General features: G+C 54.1%; 1 protein-coding gene across 1 annotated transcript in view; it reads right to left on the bottom strand.

The window, feature by feature from the left end:
- The window catches only part of ITGA9 (integrin subunit alpha 9), a 508,591-nt gene extending 491,619 nt beyond the window's left edge, over positions 1–16,972 (bottom strand). Inside the window, 1 exon segment of the mRNA XM_066585284.1 lies at positions 16,725–16,972. Coding sequence (XP_066441381.1) covers positions 16,725–16,897 — 173 coding nt within the window. The 5' untranslated portion in view covers positions 16,898–16,972.
- Between the last annotated feature and the right edge of the window lie 852 nt (positions 16,973–17,824).

The following is a 17,824-nucleotide window of genomic DNA, read 5'->3' as shown; positions in this document are numbered from 1 at the left end:
TATCGCTCTTATCGGGGCTGATCACAACATGATTTTTACCTCCTTCGTTCTTAAAAGGACAGGGCTGTTTCAAAAAAGACGGCGTGCAGATTGTGACTGCTTTTGGATGCCGAAATGCTGTGGAATTTGTCACAGAAATTTACCCTGAGGACATTCTGCAGCATTTCCGACTCGTGTAAACGCATTCCAGGAGCGATAGTGATCCCCAGAGCGGCCCCAGCGGTAATAGTGACCCCCCAGAGCGGCCCCAGCGTTATTAGTGACCCCAGAGCAGCCCCAGTGGTAATAGTGACCCCCCCCCCCCAGAGCGGCCCCAGCGTTATTAGTGACCCCAGAGCAGCCCCAGTGGTAATAGTGACCCCCCCCCCAGAGCGGCCCCAGCGTTATTAGTGACCCCAGAGCAGCCCCAGTGGTAATAGTGACCCCCCCCCCCCCCAGAGCGGCCCCAGCGTTATTAGTGACCCCCAGAGCAGCCCCAGTGGTAATAGTGACCCCCCAGAGCGGCCCCAGCGTTATTAGTGACCCCCAGAGCAGCCCCAGCAGTAATAGTGACCCCCCCCCAGAGCGGCCCCAGCGTTATTAGTGACCCCCAGAGCGGCCCCAGCGGTAATAGTGACCCCCCCAGAGCGGCCCCAGCGTTATTAGTGACCCCTAAAGCAGCCCCAGCGGTAATAGTGACCCCCCAGTGTGGCCCCAGCGTTATTAGTGACCCCCCACAGCAGCCCAAGCGGTAATAGTGACCCCCCCAGAGCGGCCCCAGCATTATTAGTAAACCCCCAGAGCAGCCCAAGCGGTAATAGTGACCCCCCCAGAGCGGCCCCAGCATTATTAGTGACCCCCCAGAGCAGCCCCAGCGGTAATAGTGACCCCCCCCCCCCCCCCCAGAGCGGCCCCAGCGTTATTAGTGACCCCAGGCGCTCGATTAGTCACAGCCAGCGCTCGATAAACCAATGACAGCCATTAAGTGAAGTCATTCACTGAATTGCTGTGAATGATCGAGCGCCGGCTGTGATTCGCTGGCACTCAATCCAATCAAAGCTCTTATTTACATAGCACTGATGGCGGGGGAATTCAAAACCAATCCAGGGAGAGGACAGCGGGGAGAAGTCTCAAGCTCTCAAGCAGCTTGCCGCACCTCAGGGGAGACCATCGCGCCGGGGACAGACACGTCGGCTGAGAGGGGAGTATTGCATTGTTTTTTTTTACCTCCCTCGAGTATAAGCCCAGGGGGGCTTTTTCAGCACATTTTTGTGTGCTGAAAAACTCAGCTTATACTCGAGTATATACGGTAATATGAATGGAGAAATGAAAATCAATGTACTTTCATTGATATTCTGTAGCTCTATGAGGAGGGAGGAACGACACGTATATAGCCGTCAGTAAACCTGCTGCCATCCGTAGGACAATCTTACATCAGGACTTCACTCCTCAGAGGTCCCACCCAAGATTAAGGCTGGAAACTCAAAGCAGCGTCTATCAGCATCTGCTGGGTGTATGCAAGCCGGGAAGCCCTACTGCACCGAGGCCGGCGGACACACCGGGTCATCTGCAGGAAACGTTCCTTAGATCTTCATGGAAAACAGAGCAATGATTTCTCATCCGTACGTTAGATTATCACAGCAAGCACAAAACCTGCACCAAAAATAACATTCTGCATTAAAGGAAACCGCAAGCGGCTGGAGAGGCGAATATGTAGCAACATCCACAACAAAATCAGCATTGTTACACATCAGCCGAGGATTCCCCCCTCTGCACAGTCAGAAGTGGGGATCCCAGAGGAGTTCATGCCGGGAGCGATCTGATGAACCTCATCTGCTTTTCTCTCTCCACATCATGGTGCGCTGCGGCCATATAAGGGGATCGCCGTCCCTGTGTTTAGGTCTTGCTATAATAACATAGTCGGCTTGACTGCTCCCCTTGGCTTCTCTCCACACCATACCACAAATAAGGGCCATTAATTTATGGCAAGATGCTAAAATGCTCTTTGGCACAGAAACTGATGACGCTGCAAAAGAAGGTGCGTCAGCAGTGTGAGGTAGAGACAAGTGTGGTGACAGGTATGTGGGAACGTTTGGCAACATTAACCAGGGGATTTTCCATACTGTTATAAACGTTGACACCATCACATTAACCCATTCATGAGCCAAGGTCACTGATGCGCCTGAATCCAGGGCTCGGGCCTTGATCCCCTTCTTTTCTCTATTTATACCGCCCCAATTGGACAAACCATCCACAAATTCGGCCTCGACAAAACCCAATTTTCTCCATTTTAGGGTGACTACCCACTACAGTTCTTTTTCACTGCAAAATTTGCAGCGTTTTTTTTCTTCTGGGGTCTATGGGACTGTTAATGTTAAAATCGTATTGCGCAAAAACGCGATTTCGCCGCGATGCCTTTTCAACATTAGAAAGCCCCATAGAAAACTGGAAAAAAAACACAGCAAATTCGCAAATGCTAAAGGGTAGTCAACCTCAGGGGAAAAAAATCCTTCCAAAACTCTAGTCTGTCCATCAGAACAAATCCCTAGATAGACAATCCTTCCTCAGTAATCTGATCGTAACATGTAATACTGTAGAGCACAAGAAAGGCTCCGATCTGGCAATCCGAATAATCCCCGGATCGCCGACCTTCTGAAGTTATTACTAACATATAATATTGCAGCACTCATAAAAGACGTCCGCACCCCTCTTACACTCTTATCGAGTTCACGTCCGCACCCCTCTTACACTCTTATCGAGTTCACGTCCGCACCCCTCTTACACTCTTATCGAGTTCACGTCCGCACCCCTCTTACACTCTTATCGAGTTCACGTCCGCACCCCTCTTACACTCTTATCGAGTTCACGTCCGCACCCCTCTTACACTCTTATCGAGTTCACGTCCGCACCCCTCTTACACTCTTATCGAGTTCACGTCCGCACCCCTCTTACACTCTTATCGAGTTCACGTCCGCACCCCTCTTACACTCTTATCGAGTTCACGTCCGCACCCCTCTTACACTCTTATCGAGTTCACGTCCGCACCCCTCTTACACTCTTATCGAGTTCACGTCCGCACCCCTCTTACACTCTTATCGAGTTCACGTCCGCACCCCTCTTACACTCTTATCGAGTTCACGTCCGCACCCCTCTTACACTCTTATCGAGTTCACGTCCGCACCCCTCTTACACTCTTATCGAGTTCACAGTCACCTCATCCGTTCTCAGGAGAGAGTTCCACAGTCTCACTGCTCTTACAGTAAAGAACTCCCTTCTGTGTTGTGTAGGCGTAAAGTATGCCCAGATTATGGGAGAGACCTCTTTATAGATCTTTGTATACCATCGTGAGGAAAAAACGAAGAACACCCTTTTTGAATTCTATGGTTTTATTTATGTAGGAGGACACAAAGAAACATCTTGTCCATAGAAGGCCTTAACATTAAGTAAATACAACCTCAGATGAAGAACACCACATGACAAATTACACTGTGTCATCCTTTATTTTTCATTAACTAGCCCAAAAATGCATAAGCAGTGTGTGAAAAGTTAAGTCCAGCTGATGAATGCCTAGCTTGTAAGACCACCGTTGGCAGCAATGACTTGAAGAACTGTTTTAGCAGTCTCTCACCTTGTTCTGGAGGAATTCTGGCCCACTCGTCTTTACAACGTTGCTTCAGTTCATCTGATCAGCTCTGTTAAGGTCCTGCACTACTTGGGGTTGAGGTCTGGATTTTGACTGGGCCCTTGCAGCTTTTCAGCCATTCTGCAGTAGATTTGGCATCATTGTCCAGCTGCAGTACCCAGTTTTGGCCCAGCTTTAGCTTTTGGCTAGGCGGCCTCACATTTGACTCTAGAATACTTGGGTGCACAGAGGAATTAGTGATCGACTCAATGACTGCAAGGTTCCCAGGTCCTGTGTCTACAATACAAGCCCAAATCATGCCCCTCCACCCCTGTGCTTGAGGGTTTGGTGCCGATATGCTGTGTTTGGTTTTTTCATGGTCACTGGATGTTATGGTCAAACATCTCCACCTTGGCCTCGTCTGTCCAAAGGATATTGTTCCAGAAGCCTTGTGGTTTGTTTAGATGCAACTTTCCAAACTTTAGCCGTGCTGACATAGGCCGCCTACAGACGTCCGGGTCGGATCCCGCTGCGAGAATTCTCACAGCAGAATGCAGACCCATGCCGCTGCACAGCCTTGCGGCTCACCCGCTCCTGGCGTCTTCTATTTTCTGCTATGTGCCGGCTGCCGGTCAGCCGGCGCATGCGCAGAGCGGAGCTGGCCAGTCACCAATGACATTGCGAGACCCGCACAGAAATAGGACATGCCGCGATGTGTTTTACATGTGTGTGTTCACGTGGACAAATCACGGCTGTCTGCATAGGATTGTGTTTTGTAATGCAATCGTATGCAGGCGGGCACGGGCGGAAATTCTGCAGGGAATCGTGCCCGGAATTTCCGCCCGTGTGCATGGGGCCTTATTCTTTTAGAAAGAAGTGGCTTCCCCTGGCAACCCTTCCCAACAAGCCATACTTGTTCAGTCTCTTTCTAATTGTCATGAAATTGAGCATTTAACATGCTAACGGAGGCCTTAGAGTCTGAGATATAACTCTTGGGCTTTGGCAGTTTCTCTAAGCATTGCATGGTCTGACCTTAGGGTGAATTTGCTGGGATGTCCACTCCTGGGAAGATTGCCAACTGCTATAAATGTTTTCCACTTGTAAAAAATCTTTTTCACTGTAGAATGATGCAGTCCAAATCATTTAGAAATGGTCTTATAGCCCTTCCCAGATTGACAGGCAGCAACAATTGCTTCTCTAAGATCATTGCTGATTCTTTCCAGCTTGTGTTAATAGACACCTGAATGCTCCAGACCAGCAAACTGCCAAAACCTCTGGTTTTATAGAGGTAGTCACACTGCTGATGATAAATTCAACAGGGGCATTTGATTAGCAGCACCTAGTCGCTACTTACCTTCTTACTTCCTATGGAAGCAGTAAGACTGTACTTAATTTTTCACATACTGCTTCTGCATTATGTAAAATAAATAATGGCACAGTCTAATGTGTCATGTGTTGGTGTTCTGAGGTCGTATTTAACTAACTTTAAGACCAGATGTATTTTGTTAAGTACCGATATATAAAACCATAGAATTTAAGGAGTGTGTACTTCGTGTTTCTCACGACTGTCTTTATACTTATTAGGTCACCCCTCTGCCATCTTTTTTTTTTTCAAAACTAAATAATCCTAAAGCCACTTTCACAAACCCAAAATAAAAACAAGATCCTAGCAAAACTACAGGAGGAGTAGCGGCGCGCTCACGGCTGCGCTGAGGCAAACTACTGACCAAAATAGCGTCCTGTTAAAATGGCGTAATTCTGATAATCCTTCTGGGTAATGTAGTTCAGCTATTTCATTTTACCATCTTTGCTCCCACTTAAGCTCTGCATGTGCGGCAGCATGTATAGTACCCGTCCACTAGGAATGAGCGGATGGATCACAACGGGATAGGAACTCTAGGGCTGTATCCAAGGCCATTACAAAGGCCCAATATTGCGCTTGTGCACGTGCGATATTCTCGCGGATGTGAGGCATTTTTGTGTTAAAAACGCCAGGCATCGCTTCAGGAAAGTAGCAACCCTCCGGCGTGACTTTCAACAGGAAAACTCTCACCGAACTCGCCTGCACAATGTTCTTCCGGCCCCACTGAAAACAATGGGTGAGGCGCTCCGCGCAAATGTCCAGAGATTGCACATACTACGATTTTTTCCCACTCCATGATGTGCTGCAGGAGAAAAAAAATGGTTGCTCGTGTATAGGACCCCATTCAAAACATGGGGTTCATATTCATGCGAGATCTGAAGTCTTCAGGTGTCTGCGCACCCCTGCCCGCTGCGCTCAGTAAGTCTGCCAGTACCGGGTGAAGGGGTGTGCTGACAACCGAAGACTTCGAGGGGAGCGCTGTATCTTCTAAAATCTGCTGCAGGGACGCGGCTGACTTCGCACCAACGTGTAAACAGCCCCAAAAGGGTTTTCCAGGCGAATACTGCAGTTTTTGATGCTGACTTTGGTTTTGATTCACACCAAAATAGGTTATGTGTGAATGTACCCTAACGGTGGTCTCTCTGGACCCCGGGCCTGCCCCCCTCCCCGGGTAACCATGGTCCCCGTTTGTTTGTTCATATTCTTGGCTGAGTATACATATTTTTTTATTCGACCCCTTCCCTGCTGGACTTCCTAAACTCCTCCTCCCTCCTCCTCCTCTACCCCGCTGCCCTTGGAGCATCAGAAGAGAGGTCAGGGGAGGTGCACCAGTGCCTCCACCAGCAGCGGCACGCTGGTCACATGAGCGGCACTTAGGGATGGTGCGCGGTCAGCGATTCCCAGCATGAGCTGCGGCACCCCGCTTGGGAATAAACCCTGGAGGCCTTTTCTGAAGAGCCCCTGCTATAGGTACCCATGGGGTCTGCAGGAGAGGCCGCCGGCGTCTTACGGTTGCTCCGATACCTTTCTGCAGAATGGTTGAAGCTCAAGCATTTGCGTCATTGGAGGTACGCTTTAATTAATATAAATAAACAGCATTAAGCCATATAGAAAATGAATTGCTCCAAGTAACCGGCCCCCGTGGGGCAGCTTACACCCCAACCCACAAAACAGCCTCGCGGTGGGAAGTTCTGGAGATCCAGATAAAGCTTTGTCACTAACATTCTCATCATCACACATGGCCCCTCTCCTGGGTAGCAATCATTACAATGGATTTTCCCAACTTTCCAGAAGGAGCTGGAGCGTCCCCCAAAACTTTCATAAACAGTGACGGATTTCTTGTAGGACTGTTCTGCCAAGCCGAGAACTATCTGCAAGTAAACAAGTCAGCGAGGAGCTTGGCAATACTAAATCCAGTGCTTCCACTTGTCTGGTGAGCGGCTCGTGGCTTCGGAACAAGCAGGAATAGAAGGAAACGCCATCAGTGAAGGTAGCTGCCATCGTCAGCGCTGCTCCTCACTGCCCGCGGCCCTAAGACACCAGCAAGGGGCTCCGAATACAGAAAATGTCCCCCGCATTAAAAATGCCTTGTACTCCGAAGCAGCAATGGGGACTGGTGGGCACAAGAGCTTAGTGACAGCAGACGCCATAAGTATGCCACACCGCCGATCATCACGCCCTCTCCTGACGCCATAAGTATGCCACACCGCCGATCATCACGCCCTCTCCTGACGCCGTAAGTATGCCACACCGCCGATCATCACGCCCTCTCCTGACACCATAAGTATGCCACACCGCCGATCATCACGCCCTCTCCTGACGCCGTAAGTATGCCACACCGCCGATCATCACGCCCTCTCCTGACACCGTAAGTATGCCACACCGCCGATCATCACGCCCTCTCCTGACGCCATAAGTATGCCACACCGCCGATCATCATGCCCTCTCCTGACGCCATAAGTATGCCACACCGCCGATCATCACGCCCTCTCCTGAAACCGTAAGTATGCCACACTGCCGATCATCACGCCCTCTCCTGACGCCATAAGTATGCCACACCGCCGATCATCATGCCCTCTCCTGACGCCATAAGTATGCCACACCGCCGATCATCACGCCCTCTCCTGACACCGTAAGTATGCCACACCGCCGATCATCATGCCCTCTCCTGACACCGTAAGTATGCCACACCGCCGATCATCACGCCCTCTCCTGACGCCATAAGTATGCCACACCGCCGATCATCATGCCCTCTCCTGACGCCATAAGTATGCCACACCGCCGATCATCACGCCCTCTCCTGAAACCGTAAGTATGCCACACTGCCGATCATCACGCCCTCTCCTGACACCGTAAGTATATCACATGACCAATCCACGTGCTACAGCGAGACACGACTAATCCACGTACTACAGCGAGATACGACTAATCCACGTGCTACAGCGAGACACGACTAATCCACGTGCTACAGCGAGACACGACCAATCCACGCGCTACAGCGAGACACGACTAATCCACATGCTACAGCGAGACACGACTAATCCACGTGCTACAGCGACATACGACTAATCCACGTGCTACAGCGAGATACGACTAATCCACGTGCTACAGCGAGATACGACTAATCCACGTGCTACAGCGAGATACGACTAATCGATGCATTACAGCGAGACACGACTAATCCACGTGCTACAGCGAGATACGACTAATCCACGTGCTACAGCGAGACACGACTAATCCACGTGCTACAGCGAGATACGACTAATCCACGTGCTACAGCGAGACACGACTAATCCACGTGCTACAGCGAGATACGACTAATCCACGTGCTACAGCGAGACACGACTAATCCACATGCTACAGCGAGATACGACTAATCCACGTGCTACAGCGAGATACGACTAATCGATGCATTACAGCGAGACACGACTAATCCACGCGCTACAGCGAGACACGACTAATCCACGCGCTACAGCGCGACACGACTAATCGATGCATTACAGCGAGACACGACTAATCCACGCGCTACAGCGAGACACGACTAATCCACATGCTACAGCGAGACACGACTAATCGATGCATTACAGCGAGACACGACTAATCCACGTGCTACAGCGAGACACGACTAATCCACGCGCTACAGCGAGACACGACTAATCCACGTGCTACAGCGAGATACAACTAATCCACGTGCTACAGCGAGACACGACTAATCCACGCGCTACAGCGAGACACGACTAATCCACGTGCTACAGCGAGACACGACTAATCCACGTGCTACAACGAGACACGACTAATCCACGCGCTACAGCAAGACATGACCAATCCACGTGCTACAGCGAGATACGACTAATCGATGCATTACAGCGAGACACGACTAATCCACGCGCTACAGCGAGACACGACTAATCCACGCGCTACAGCGAGACACGACTAATCCACGCGCTACAGCGAGACACGACTAATCCACATGCTACAGCGCGACACGACTAATCCCCGTGCTACAGCGCGACACGACTAATCCACGCGCTACAGCGAGACACGACTAATCCACGCGCTACAGCGAGACACGACCAATCCACGCGCTACAGCGAGACACGACTAATCCACGCGCTACAGTGAGACACGACTAATCCACGTGCTACAGCGAGACACGACTAATCCACGTGCTACAGCGAGACACGACTAATCGATGCATTACAGCGAGACACGACTAATCCACGTGCTACAGCGAGACACGACTAATCCACGCGCTACAGCGAGATACAACTAATCCACGTGCTACAGCGAGACACGACTAATCCACGCGCTACAGCGAGACACGACTAATCCACGTGCTACAGCGAGACACGACTAATCCACGTGCTACAGCAAGACACAACTAATCCACGCGCTACAGCAAGACATGACCAATCCACGTGCTACAGCGAGATACGACTAATCGATGCATTACAGCGAGACACGACTAATCCACGCGCTACAGCGAGACACGACTAATCCACGCGCTACAGCGAGACACGACTAATCCACGCGCTACAGCAAGACATGACCAATCCACGTGCTACAGCGAGATACGACTAATCGATGCATTACAGCGAGACACGACTAATCCACGCGCTACAGCGAGACACGACTAATCCACGCGCTACAGCGAGACACGACTAATCCACGTGCTACAGCGAGACACGACTAATCCACATGCTACAGCGCGACACGACTAATCCCCGTGCTACAGCGCGACACGACTAATCCACGCGCTACAGCGAGACACGACCAATCCACGCGCTACAGCGAGACACGACTAATCCACGCGCTACAGTGAGACACGACTAATCCACGTGCTACAGCGAGACACGACTAATCCACGTGCTACAGCGAGACACGACTAATCGATGCATTACAGCGAGACACGACTAATCCACATGCTACAGCGCGACACGACTAATCCCCGTGCTACAGCGCGACACGACTAATCCACGCGCTACAGCGAGACACGACTAATCCACGCGCTACAGCGAGACACGACCAATCCACGCGCTACAGCGAGACACGACTAATCCACGCGCTACAGTGAGACACGACTAATCCACGTGCTACAGCGAGACACGACTAATCCACGTGCTACAGCGAGACACGACTAATCGATGCATTACAGCGAGACACGACTAATCCACGTGCTACAGCGAGACACGACTAATCCACGTGCTACAGCGAGACACGACCAATCCACGCGCTACAGCGAGACACGACCAATCCACGCGCTACAGCGGGACACGACCAATCCACGCGCTACAGCGAGACACGACTAATCCACGCGCTACAGCGAGACACGACCAATCCACGCGCTACAGCGAGACACGACCAATCCACGCGCTACAGCGAGACACGACCAATCCACGCGCTACAGCGAGACACGACCAATCCACGCGCTACAGCGAGACACGACCAATCCACGCGCTACAGCGAGACACGACTAATCCGCGTGCTACAGCGAGACACGACCAATCCACGCGCTACAGCGAGACACGACCAATCCACGTGCTACAGCAAGACATGACTAATCGATGCATTACAACGAGACACGACTAATCCACGTGCTACAGCGAGACACGACCAATCCACGCGCTACAGCGAGACACGACTAATCAACGCGCTACAGCGGGACACGACCAATCCACGCGCTACAGCGGGATACGACTGATCCATCTGCTACAGCGGGACACGACCGATCCACGCGCTACAGCGGGACACGACCGATCCACGCGCTACAGCGGGACACGACCGATCCACGCGCTACAGCGGGACACGACCGATCCACGCGCTACAGCGGGACACGACCGATCCACGCGCTACAGCGGGACACGACCGATCCGTCTGCTACAGCGGGACACGACCGATCCGTCTGCTACAGCGGGACACGACCGATCCGTCTGCTACAGCGGGACACGACCGATCCGTCTGCTACAGCGGGACACGACCGATCCGTCTGCTACAGCGGGACACGACCGATCCGTCTGCTACAGCGGGACACGACCAATTGAATAAATGATAATCCGGCTATGGGGCTATAGCGTTGCTATGGAAAGCGCAGCCCCCTGTCCGCGAGCAGAGAATCATAGCGATTCTCCGCTCGGGGGCGGAAAATGGCCACATGCTGCGATTCTCCGCGGTGAGCCCATCTGCCAGATCCCTTCCCTGCTCCCCAGCGGCGGCCAGATAATAGAAGATCCCCCCAGAGTCTGGGCAGACAATGATGAGCCCCATTATCCTCACATCCCACCAGCCCAAACGCTTCATATAGGTGGTCCCACGCCAGCGGCCCATGCAGATACAAATACAATAAAAAGGCTCCCCAGCTTTACACAACGGTAATGAAAGCGGTAGAGCAAACCCGGGCACCACTATAGTGCCACACCATGCCCATGGACGGGAGGAGACACTGCAGCGGGGGCCATGTGCCCATTCAATGACCTTTACATACGAATCGCTCTGCCGGTAGTAAGGGGTAATTGGCTTTGACAAGAGGAGTATCTGAGCATCCCATCCAGGAATAGGAAGGAGTAACAGAGATGCCCCCACTAACGGGCATGGCCAACTGCTTCTAGGCCGCCGTCACATCAACACATTTTAGCTGCGGAATCAGCTGCGGGCGTCTGCACCGCGGATCGGCAGCGAATACAGGTCACAGCGTGCTGTGGGGAATCGCGTTTTCTTGCGCACGAGCGGAAATCAATTGCTTCATTTTTGTGCGGATTCCGTGAGAACAGCTTCCACTGAAGGCCATGGACGACGGCCGACCCAATTACCATTGCAGACAGGTCGAGGATTCTGTGTCATGGCCTGTGCATGCCCGACAGCGGCGCTCCGCGACCAGCAGAGAAAATACAGGCAGGCACGGTGGGCGGCCGCGGTCAGAGCGGGAATCTGCTGCGGGAACCCGCATGTGCGGGCGGCCTAAGGGGTCGGGTGATTATAGGGCACATCAGGAATCCTGAACGCCATGCTTTACCTTCAGCGAGCACAAGATACCCGAACTGGCACCGCGCCCGTGAAGCTGGGATTCTGGATGCCCAACGAACGCGTCACATCAATGTATTTGCCGTTTTCACAAGCGTGAAAGAAGCGGCGGGCGCTGCCAGGGGTTTGCAATGGTGAACATCGCATCATTCTCGCATGCAACTCGTACGGCGCAATTAGATTTTTTTTTTAAACTCTCTTAGAAAATAACGTGAAGATTCGCGCAAAAGCAGGACCCGCAGCGACCCTTTAATCTCGCAGCATCGCTGTCTGAGAAGAGTCACGCCTGTGACACGGACATCACGTGTTGTTAATATGTAGGAGCTCTGTGCACATGGCCAGCGGGCCGGGCTCACCCGTGTGAATGCCCCTCATAGTGACAGCGTACGTCATTCTGCACTTTCATCTTTAGACGGGCGGTAGATACACAGTCCCATGTGATGCCCCAGAGTTACCAACTTGTGAAGGGCAGAGTACAGTCACTTGGCACCCCGGAGGTGTAGAAGAGGGCACCACAGTCACCTGGCAACTAGAGGGGTAGTAGTTGGTAACAGTAGTGACAGAAGTACCAGCATACACCTACCAGCCGTAAAAGAGGGCACTAGTAATAGAAGTACCAGCACAGAATCACCTGGCACCCAAGAAGAGGTACACAAATTGGCACTACAGTCACCTGGCACCTGGAGATACAGTAGTAGGCAGCAGTACTCAAGGAGAAACCAGTACTAGGCATTAGTAGTCATGGAGGTTCCAGCACACAACCTCCTGGCACCCAGAGGGGTAGCAGTGGGAACCAGTAGTCATGGAGGTCCAGCACACAGCCATTTGGAATCAGGAGGGGTAGCACTGGGCACCAGTAGTCATAGAGGTACCAACACACAGCCACCTGCTCCCCCCCCCCCCAAGGGTAGCACTGGGCACCAGTAGTAATAGAGGTACCAACACACAGCCACCTAGCATCCGCAGGGGTATCACTGGGCACTAGTAGTCATGGAGGTACCAGCACACAGCCACCTGGCACCCGGAGGGTAGCACTGGGCACCAGTAGTCATGAGGTGCCAGCACAAAGCCACCTGGCATCCAGAGGGTAGCACTGGGCTCCAGTAGTCATAGAGGTACTACTAACACACAGTCACTTGGCACACACAGGGGTATCACTGCGCTCCAGTAGTAATGTAGGTACCAGCACACAGCCACCTGGCACCCGGAGGGTAGCACTGGACACCAGTAGTCATAGAGGTACCAGCACACAGCCACTAGGAACCCAGAGAGGTAGCACTGGGCACCAGTAGTCATAGAGGTACCAGCACACAGCCACTAGGAACCCGGAGGGGTAGCACTGGGCACCAGTAATCATAGAGGTACCAGCACACAGCCACTAGGAACCCGGAGGGGTAGCACTGGGCACCAGTGGTCATGAAGGTACCAGCACACAGCCACTAGGAACCCGGAGGGGTAGCACTGGGCACCAGTAGTCATGGAGGTACCAGCACACAGCCACCTGGCACACAAAGGGGTATAACTGGGCACTAGTAGTCATGGAGGTACCAGCACAAAGCCAATTGGCACCCACAGGGGTATCACTGGGCACTAGCAGTGATAGAGGTACCAACACACAGCCACCTGGCACACACAGGGGTATCACTGGGCTCCAGTAGTCATGGAGGTACAAGCCACCTGGCACCCGGAGGGTAGCACTAGGCACCAGTAGTGATGGAGGTACCAGCACACAGCCCCCTGGCCCCCGGAGGGTAGCACTGGACACCAGTAGTGATAGTGGTACCAGCACACAGCCATCTGGCACCCGGAGGGTAGTTCTGGGCTCCAGTAGTGATGGAGGTACAAGCACACAGCCATCTGGCACCCGGAGGGTAGTTCTGGGCTCCAGTAGTGATGGAGGTACAAGCACACAGCCACCTGGCACCTGGAGGGTAGCACTAGGCACCAGTAGTGATGGAGGTACCAGCACACAGCCCCCTGGCCCCCGGAGGGTAGCACTGGACACCAGTAGTGATAGAGGTAACAGCACACAGCCATCTGGCACCTGGAGGGTAGTTCTGGGCACCAGTGGTGATGGAGGTACAAGCATACAGCCACCTGGCACCCGTAGGGTAGCACTAGGCACCAGTAGTGATGGAGGTACCAGCACACAGCCCCCTGGCCCCCAGAGGGTAGCACTGGACACCAGTAGTGATAGAGGTAACAGCACACAGCCATCTGGCACCTGGAGGGTAGTTCTGGGCACCAGTAGTGATGGAGGTACAAGCACACAGCCATCTGGCACCCGGAGGGTAGCACTGAGCACCAGTAGTGATGGAGGTACCAGCACACAGCCCCCTGGCCCCCGGAGGGTAGCACTGGACACTAGCAGTGATGGAGCTACCAGCACACAGCCGCCTGGCACCCAGAGGGTAGCACTGAGCACCAGTAGTGATGGAGGTACCAGCACACAGCCCCCTGGCCCCCGGAGGGTAGTACTGGACACTAGCAGTGATGGAGGTACCAGCACACAGCCACCTGGCACCCGGAGGGGTAGCAGTGGGAACCAGTAGTCATGGAGGTCCAGCACACAAACACTTGGAACCCGGAGGGGTAGCACTGAGCACCAGTAGTCATGGAGGTACCAGCACACAGCCACCTGCCCCCCCCCCCCCCCAAGGGTAGCACTGGGCACCAGTAGTCATGGAGGTACCAGCACACAGCCACCTGGCACCTGGAGGGTAGCACTAGGCACCAGTAGTGATGGAGGTACCAGCACAAAGACACCTGGCACCCGGAGGGTAGCACTGGGCACCAGTAGTCATAGAGGTACCAGCACACAGCCATCTGGCACCCAGAGGGTAGCACTGGGCACCAGTAGTGATGGAGGTACCAGCACAAAGACACCTGGCACCCGGAGGGTAGCACTGGGCACCAGTAGTCATAGAGGTACCAGCACACAGCCATCTGGCACCCAGAGGGTAGCACTGGGCACCAGTAGTGATGGAGGTACCAGCACACAGCCATCTGGCACCCAGAGTGTCGCACTGGGCACCAGTAATAATAATAATCTGTATGTGTATAGCGCCAACATATTCCGCAGCGCTTACATAGACAGGGGGAATACAGAAAGACAAAATACAAACATTACAGAACCACGGTTACATAGTAATCAGCTGATGGAGACAATAGGGGTGCGGGTCCTGCTCCAACGAGCTTACATACTACAAGTAATGGGGGGATACAGAAGGTAAAGGGCTGGAGATGTGCACGGTATGGCGAGGTGGAGATGTGCACGGTATGGCGGGGTGGAGATGGGCACGGTATGGGGGGTGGAGATGTGCCCGGTATGGGGAGGTGGAGATGTGCACGGTATGGCGGGGTGGAGATGGGCACGGTATGGCGGGGTGGAGATGGGCACGGTATGGCGGGGTGGAGATGGGCACGGTATGGCGGGGTGGAGATGTGCACGGTATGGCGCGGTGGAGATGGGCACGGTATGGCGAGGTGGAGATGGGCACGGTATGGCGAGGTGGAGATGGGCACGGTATGGCGAGGTGGAGATGGGCACGGTATGGCGAGGTGGAGATGGGCACGGTATGGCGGGGTGGAGATGGGCACGGTAGGGCGAGGTGGAGATGGGCACGGTATGGCGGGGTGGAGATGGGCACGGTATGGCGGGGTGGAGATGGGCACGGTATGGCGAGGTGGAGATGGGCACGGTATGGCGAGGTGGAGATGGGCACGGTATGGCGAGGTGGAGATGGGCACGGTATGGCGAGGTGGAGATGGGCACGGTATGGCGAGGTGGAGTGGGAGGAATGCTATACACATAAGCAAAGGTCAGACATTAAGCCGTGTGACGACAGTAGGGATGGAGTTACTAACACACATCCATCTGGCACCCGGAGGGTAGCAGTGGGCACCAGTAGTCATAGAGGTACCAGCACACAGCCACCTTGCACCCGGAGGGGTAGCACTGGGCACCAGTAGTCATAGAGGTACCAGCACACAGCCACTAGGAACCCGGAGGGGTAGCACTGGGCACCAGTAGTCATGGAGGTACCAGCACACAGCCACCTGGCACACAAAGGGGTATCACTGGGCACTAGTAGTCATGGAGGTACCAGCACACAGCCACCTGGCACACAAAGGGGTATCACTGGGCACTAGTAGTCATGGAGGTACCAGCACACAGCCACCTGGCACTTGGAGGGTAGCACTGGGCACCAGTAGTCATGGAGGTACCAGCACAAAGCCAATTGGCACCCACAGGGGTATCACTGGGCACTAGTAGTGATAGAGGTACCAACACACAGCCACCTGGCACACACAGGGGTATCACTGGGCACTAGTAGTGATAGAGGTACCAACACACAGCCACCTGGCACACACAGGGGTATCACTGGGCACTAGTAGTGATAGAGGTACCAACACACAGCCACCTGGCACACACAGGGGTATCACTGGGCACTAGTAGTGATAGAGGTACCAACACACAGCCCCCTGGCACACACAGGGGTATCACTGGGCACTAGTAGTCATGGAGGTACCAGCACACAGCCACCTGGCACACACAGGGGTATCACTGGGCACTAGTAGTGATAGAGGTACCAACACACAGCCCCCTGGCACACACAGGGGTATCACTGGGCACTAGTAGTCATGGAGGTACCAGCACACAGCCCCCTGGCACACACAGGGGTATCACTGGGCACCAGTAGTCATGGAGGTACCAGCACACAGCTCGCCCGGCTCTCTTACCATCGTGTGTCGTCGTGCTGATGCTCCAGGACCGCATAGCCGAAGAAGGAGCCCCCGGGACCCCGGAAGAGCACGGGCTGCTCCACATCGATGTTGTAGGCGCCCGCCAGGCAGAGGGACAACAGTCCGAGCAGCACCTCGTAGGGACCACAGCCGGGACCCACAGCAGGCATAGTCGGGGCAGTGCGGCCGTCCGGTCTCCAGGGGAAGAGCTGAGAAGGCGACGTCTCCCCGGCCACTCTCGGACAGCCCGCTCCGTCCTGTGAGGGTGGGCGGCTGAGGAACGCGGAGAGGGGGCTGCTGCAGAGCGGCGCGGGCGCCATCTAGTGGTCACTGTGGGCGGGACACTGGACCAGCGGCGGGACTAGCGGGAGATCTGCTCAGGCTGTGGGGGGCGGCGGCGGCACATCATGGGGTGACGCTCAGGAGGAGTCTAGACGGGTCTCAGGAGGGACGCGGCTGCTGGGGACTGGGAGTGGTGGCACATGGCAGCCAGTAAGTAAGAGTGGTGGCACATGGCAGCCAGTAAGTAAGAGTGGTGGCACATGGCAGCCAGTAACTGGGAGTGGTGGCACATGGCAGCCAGTAACTGGGAGTGGTGGCACATGGCAGCCAGTAATTGGGAGTGCTGGCACACGGCAGCCAGTAACTGGGAGTGGTGGCACACGGCAGCCAGTAAGTAAGAGTGGTGACACATGGCAGCCAGTAGGTAAGAGTGGTGGCACATGGCAGCCAGTAGGTAAGAGTGGTGGCACATGGCAGCCAGTAGGTAAGAGTGGTGGCACACGGCAGCCAGTAGGTAAGAGTGGTGGCACATGGCAGCCAGTAACTGGGAGTGGTGGCACACGGCAGCCAGTAAGTAAGAGTGGTGACACATGGCAGCCAGTTACTGGGAGTGGTGGCAAATGGCAGCCAGTAAGTAAGAGTGGTGGCACATGGCAGCCAGTAGGTAAGAGTGGTGGCACACGGTAGCCAGTAACTGGGAGTGTTGGCACACGGCAGCCAGTAACTGGGAGTGTTGGCACACGGCAGCCAGTAACTGGGAGTGGTGGCACATGGCAGCCAGTAAGTAAGAGTGGTGGCATATGGCAGCCAGTAAG

Source organism: Eleutherodactylus coqui, chromosome 12, assembly GCF_035609145.1.
Source record: "Eleutherodactylus coqui strain aEleCoq1 chromosome 12, aEleCoq1.hap1, whole genome shotgun sequence".
In the NCBI taxonomy this organism is placed as follows: Eukaryota; Metazoa; Chordata; class Amphibia; order Anura; family Eleutherodactylidae; genus Eleutherodactylus; species Eleutherodactylus coqui.
Note: the sequence above shows the minus strand (reverse complement) of the source record. Positions and strands in the feature narration are given on the sequence as shown.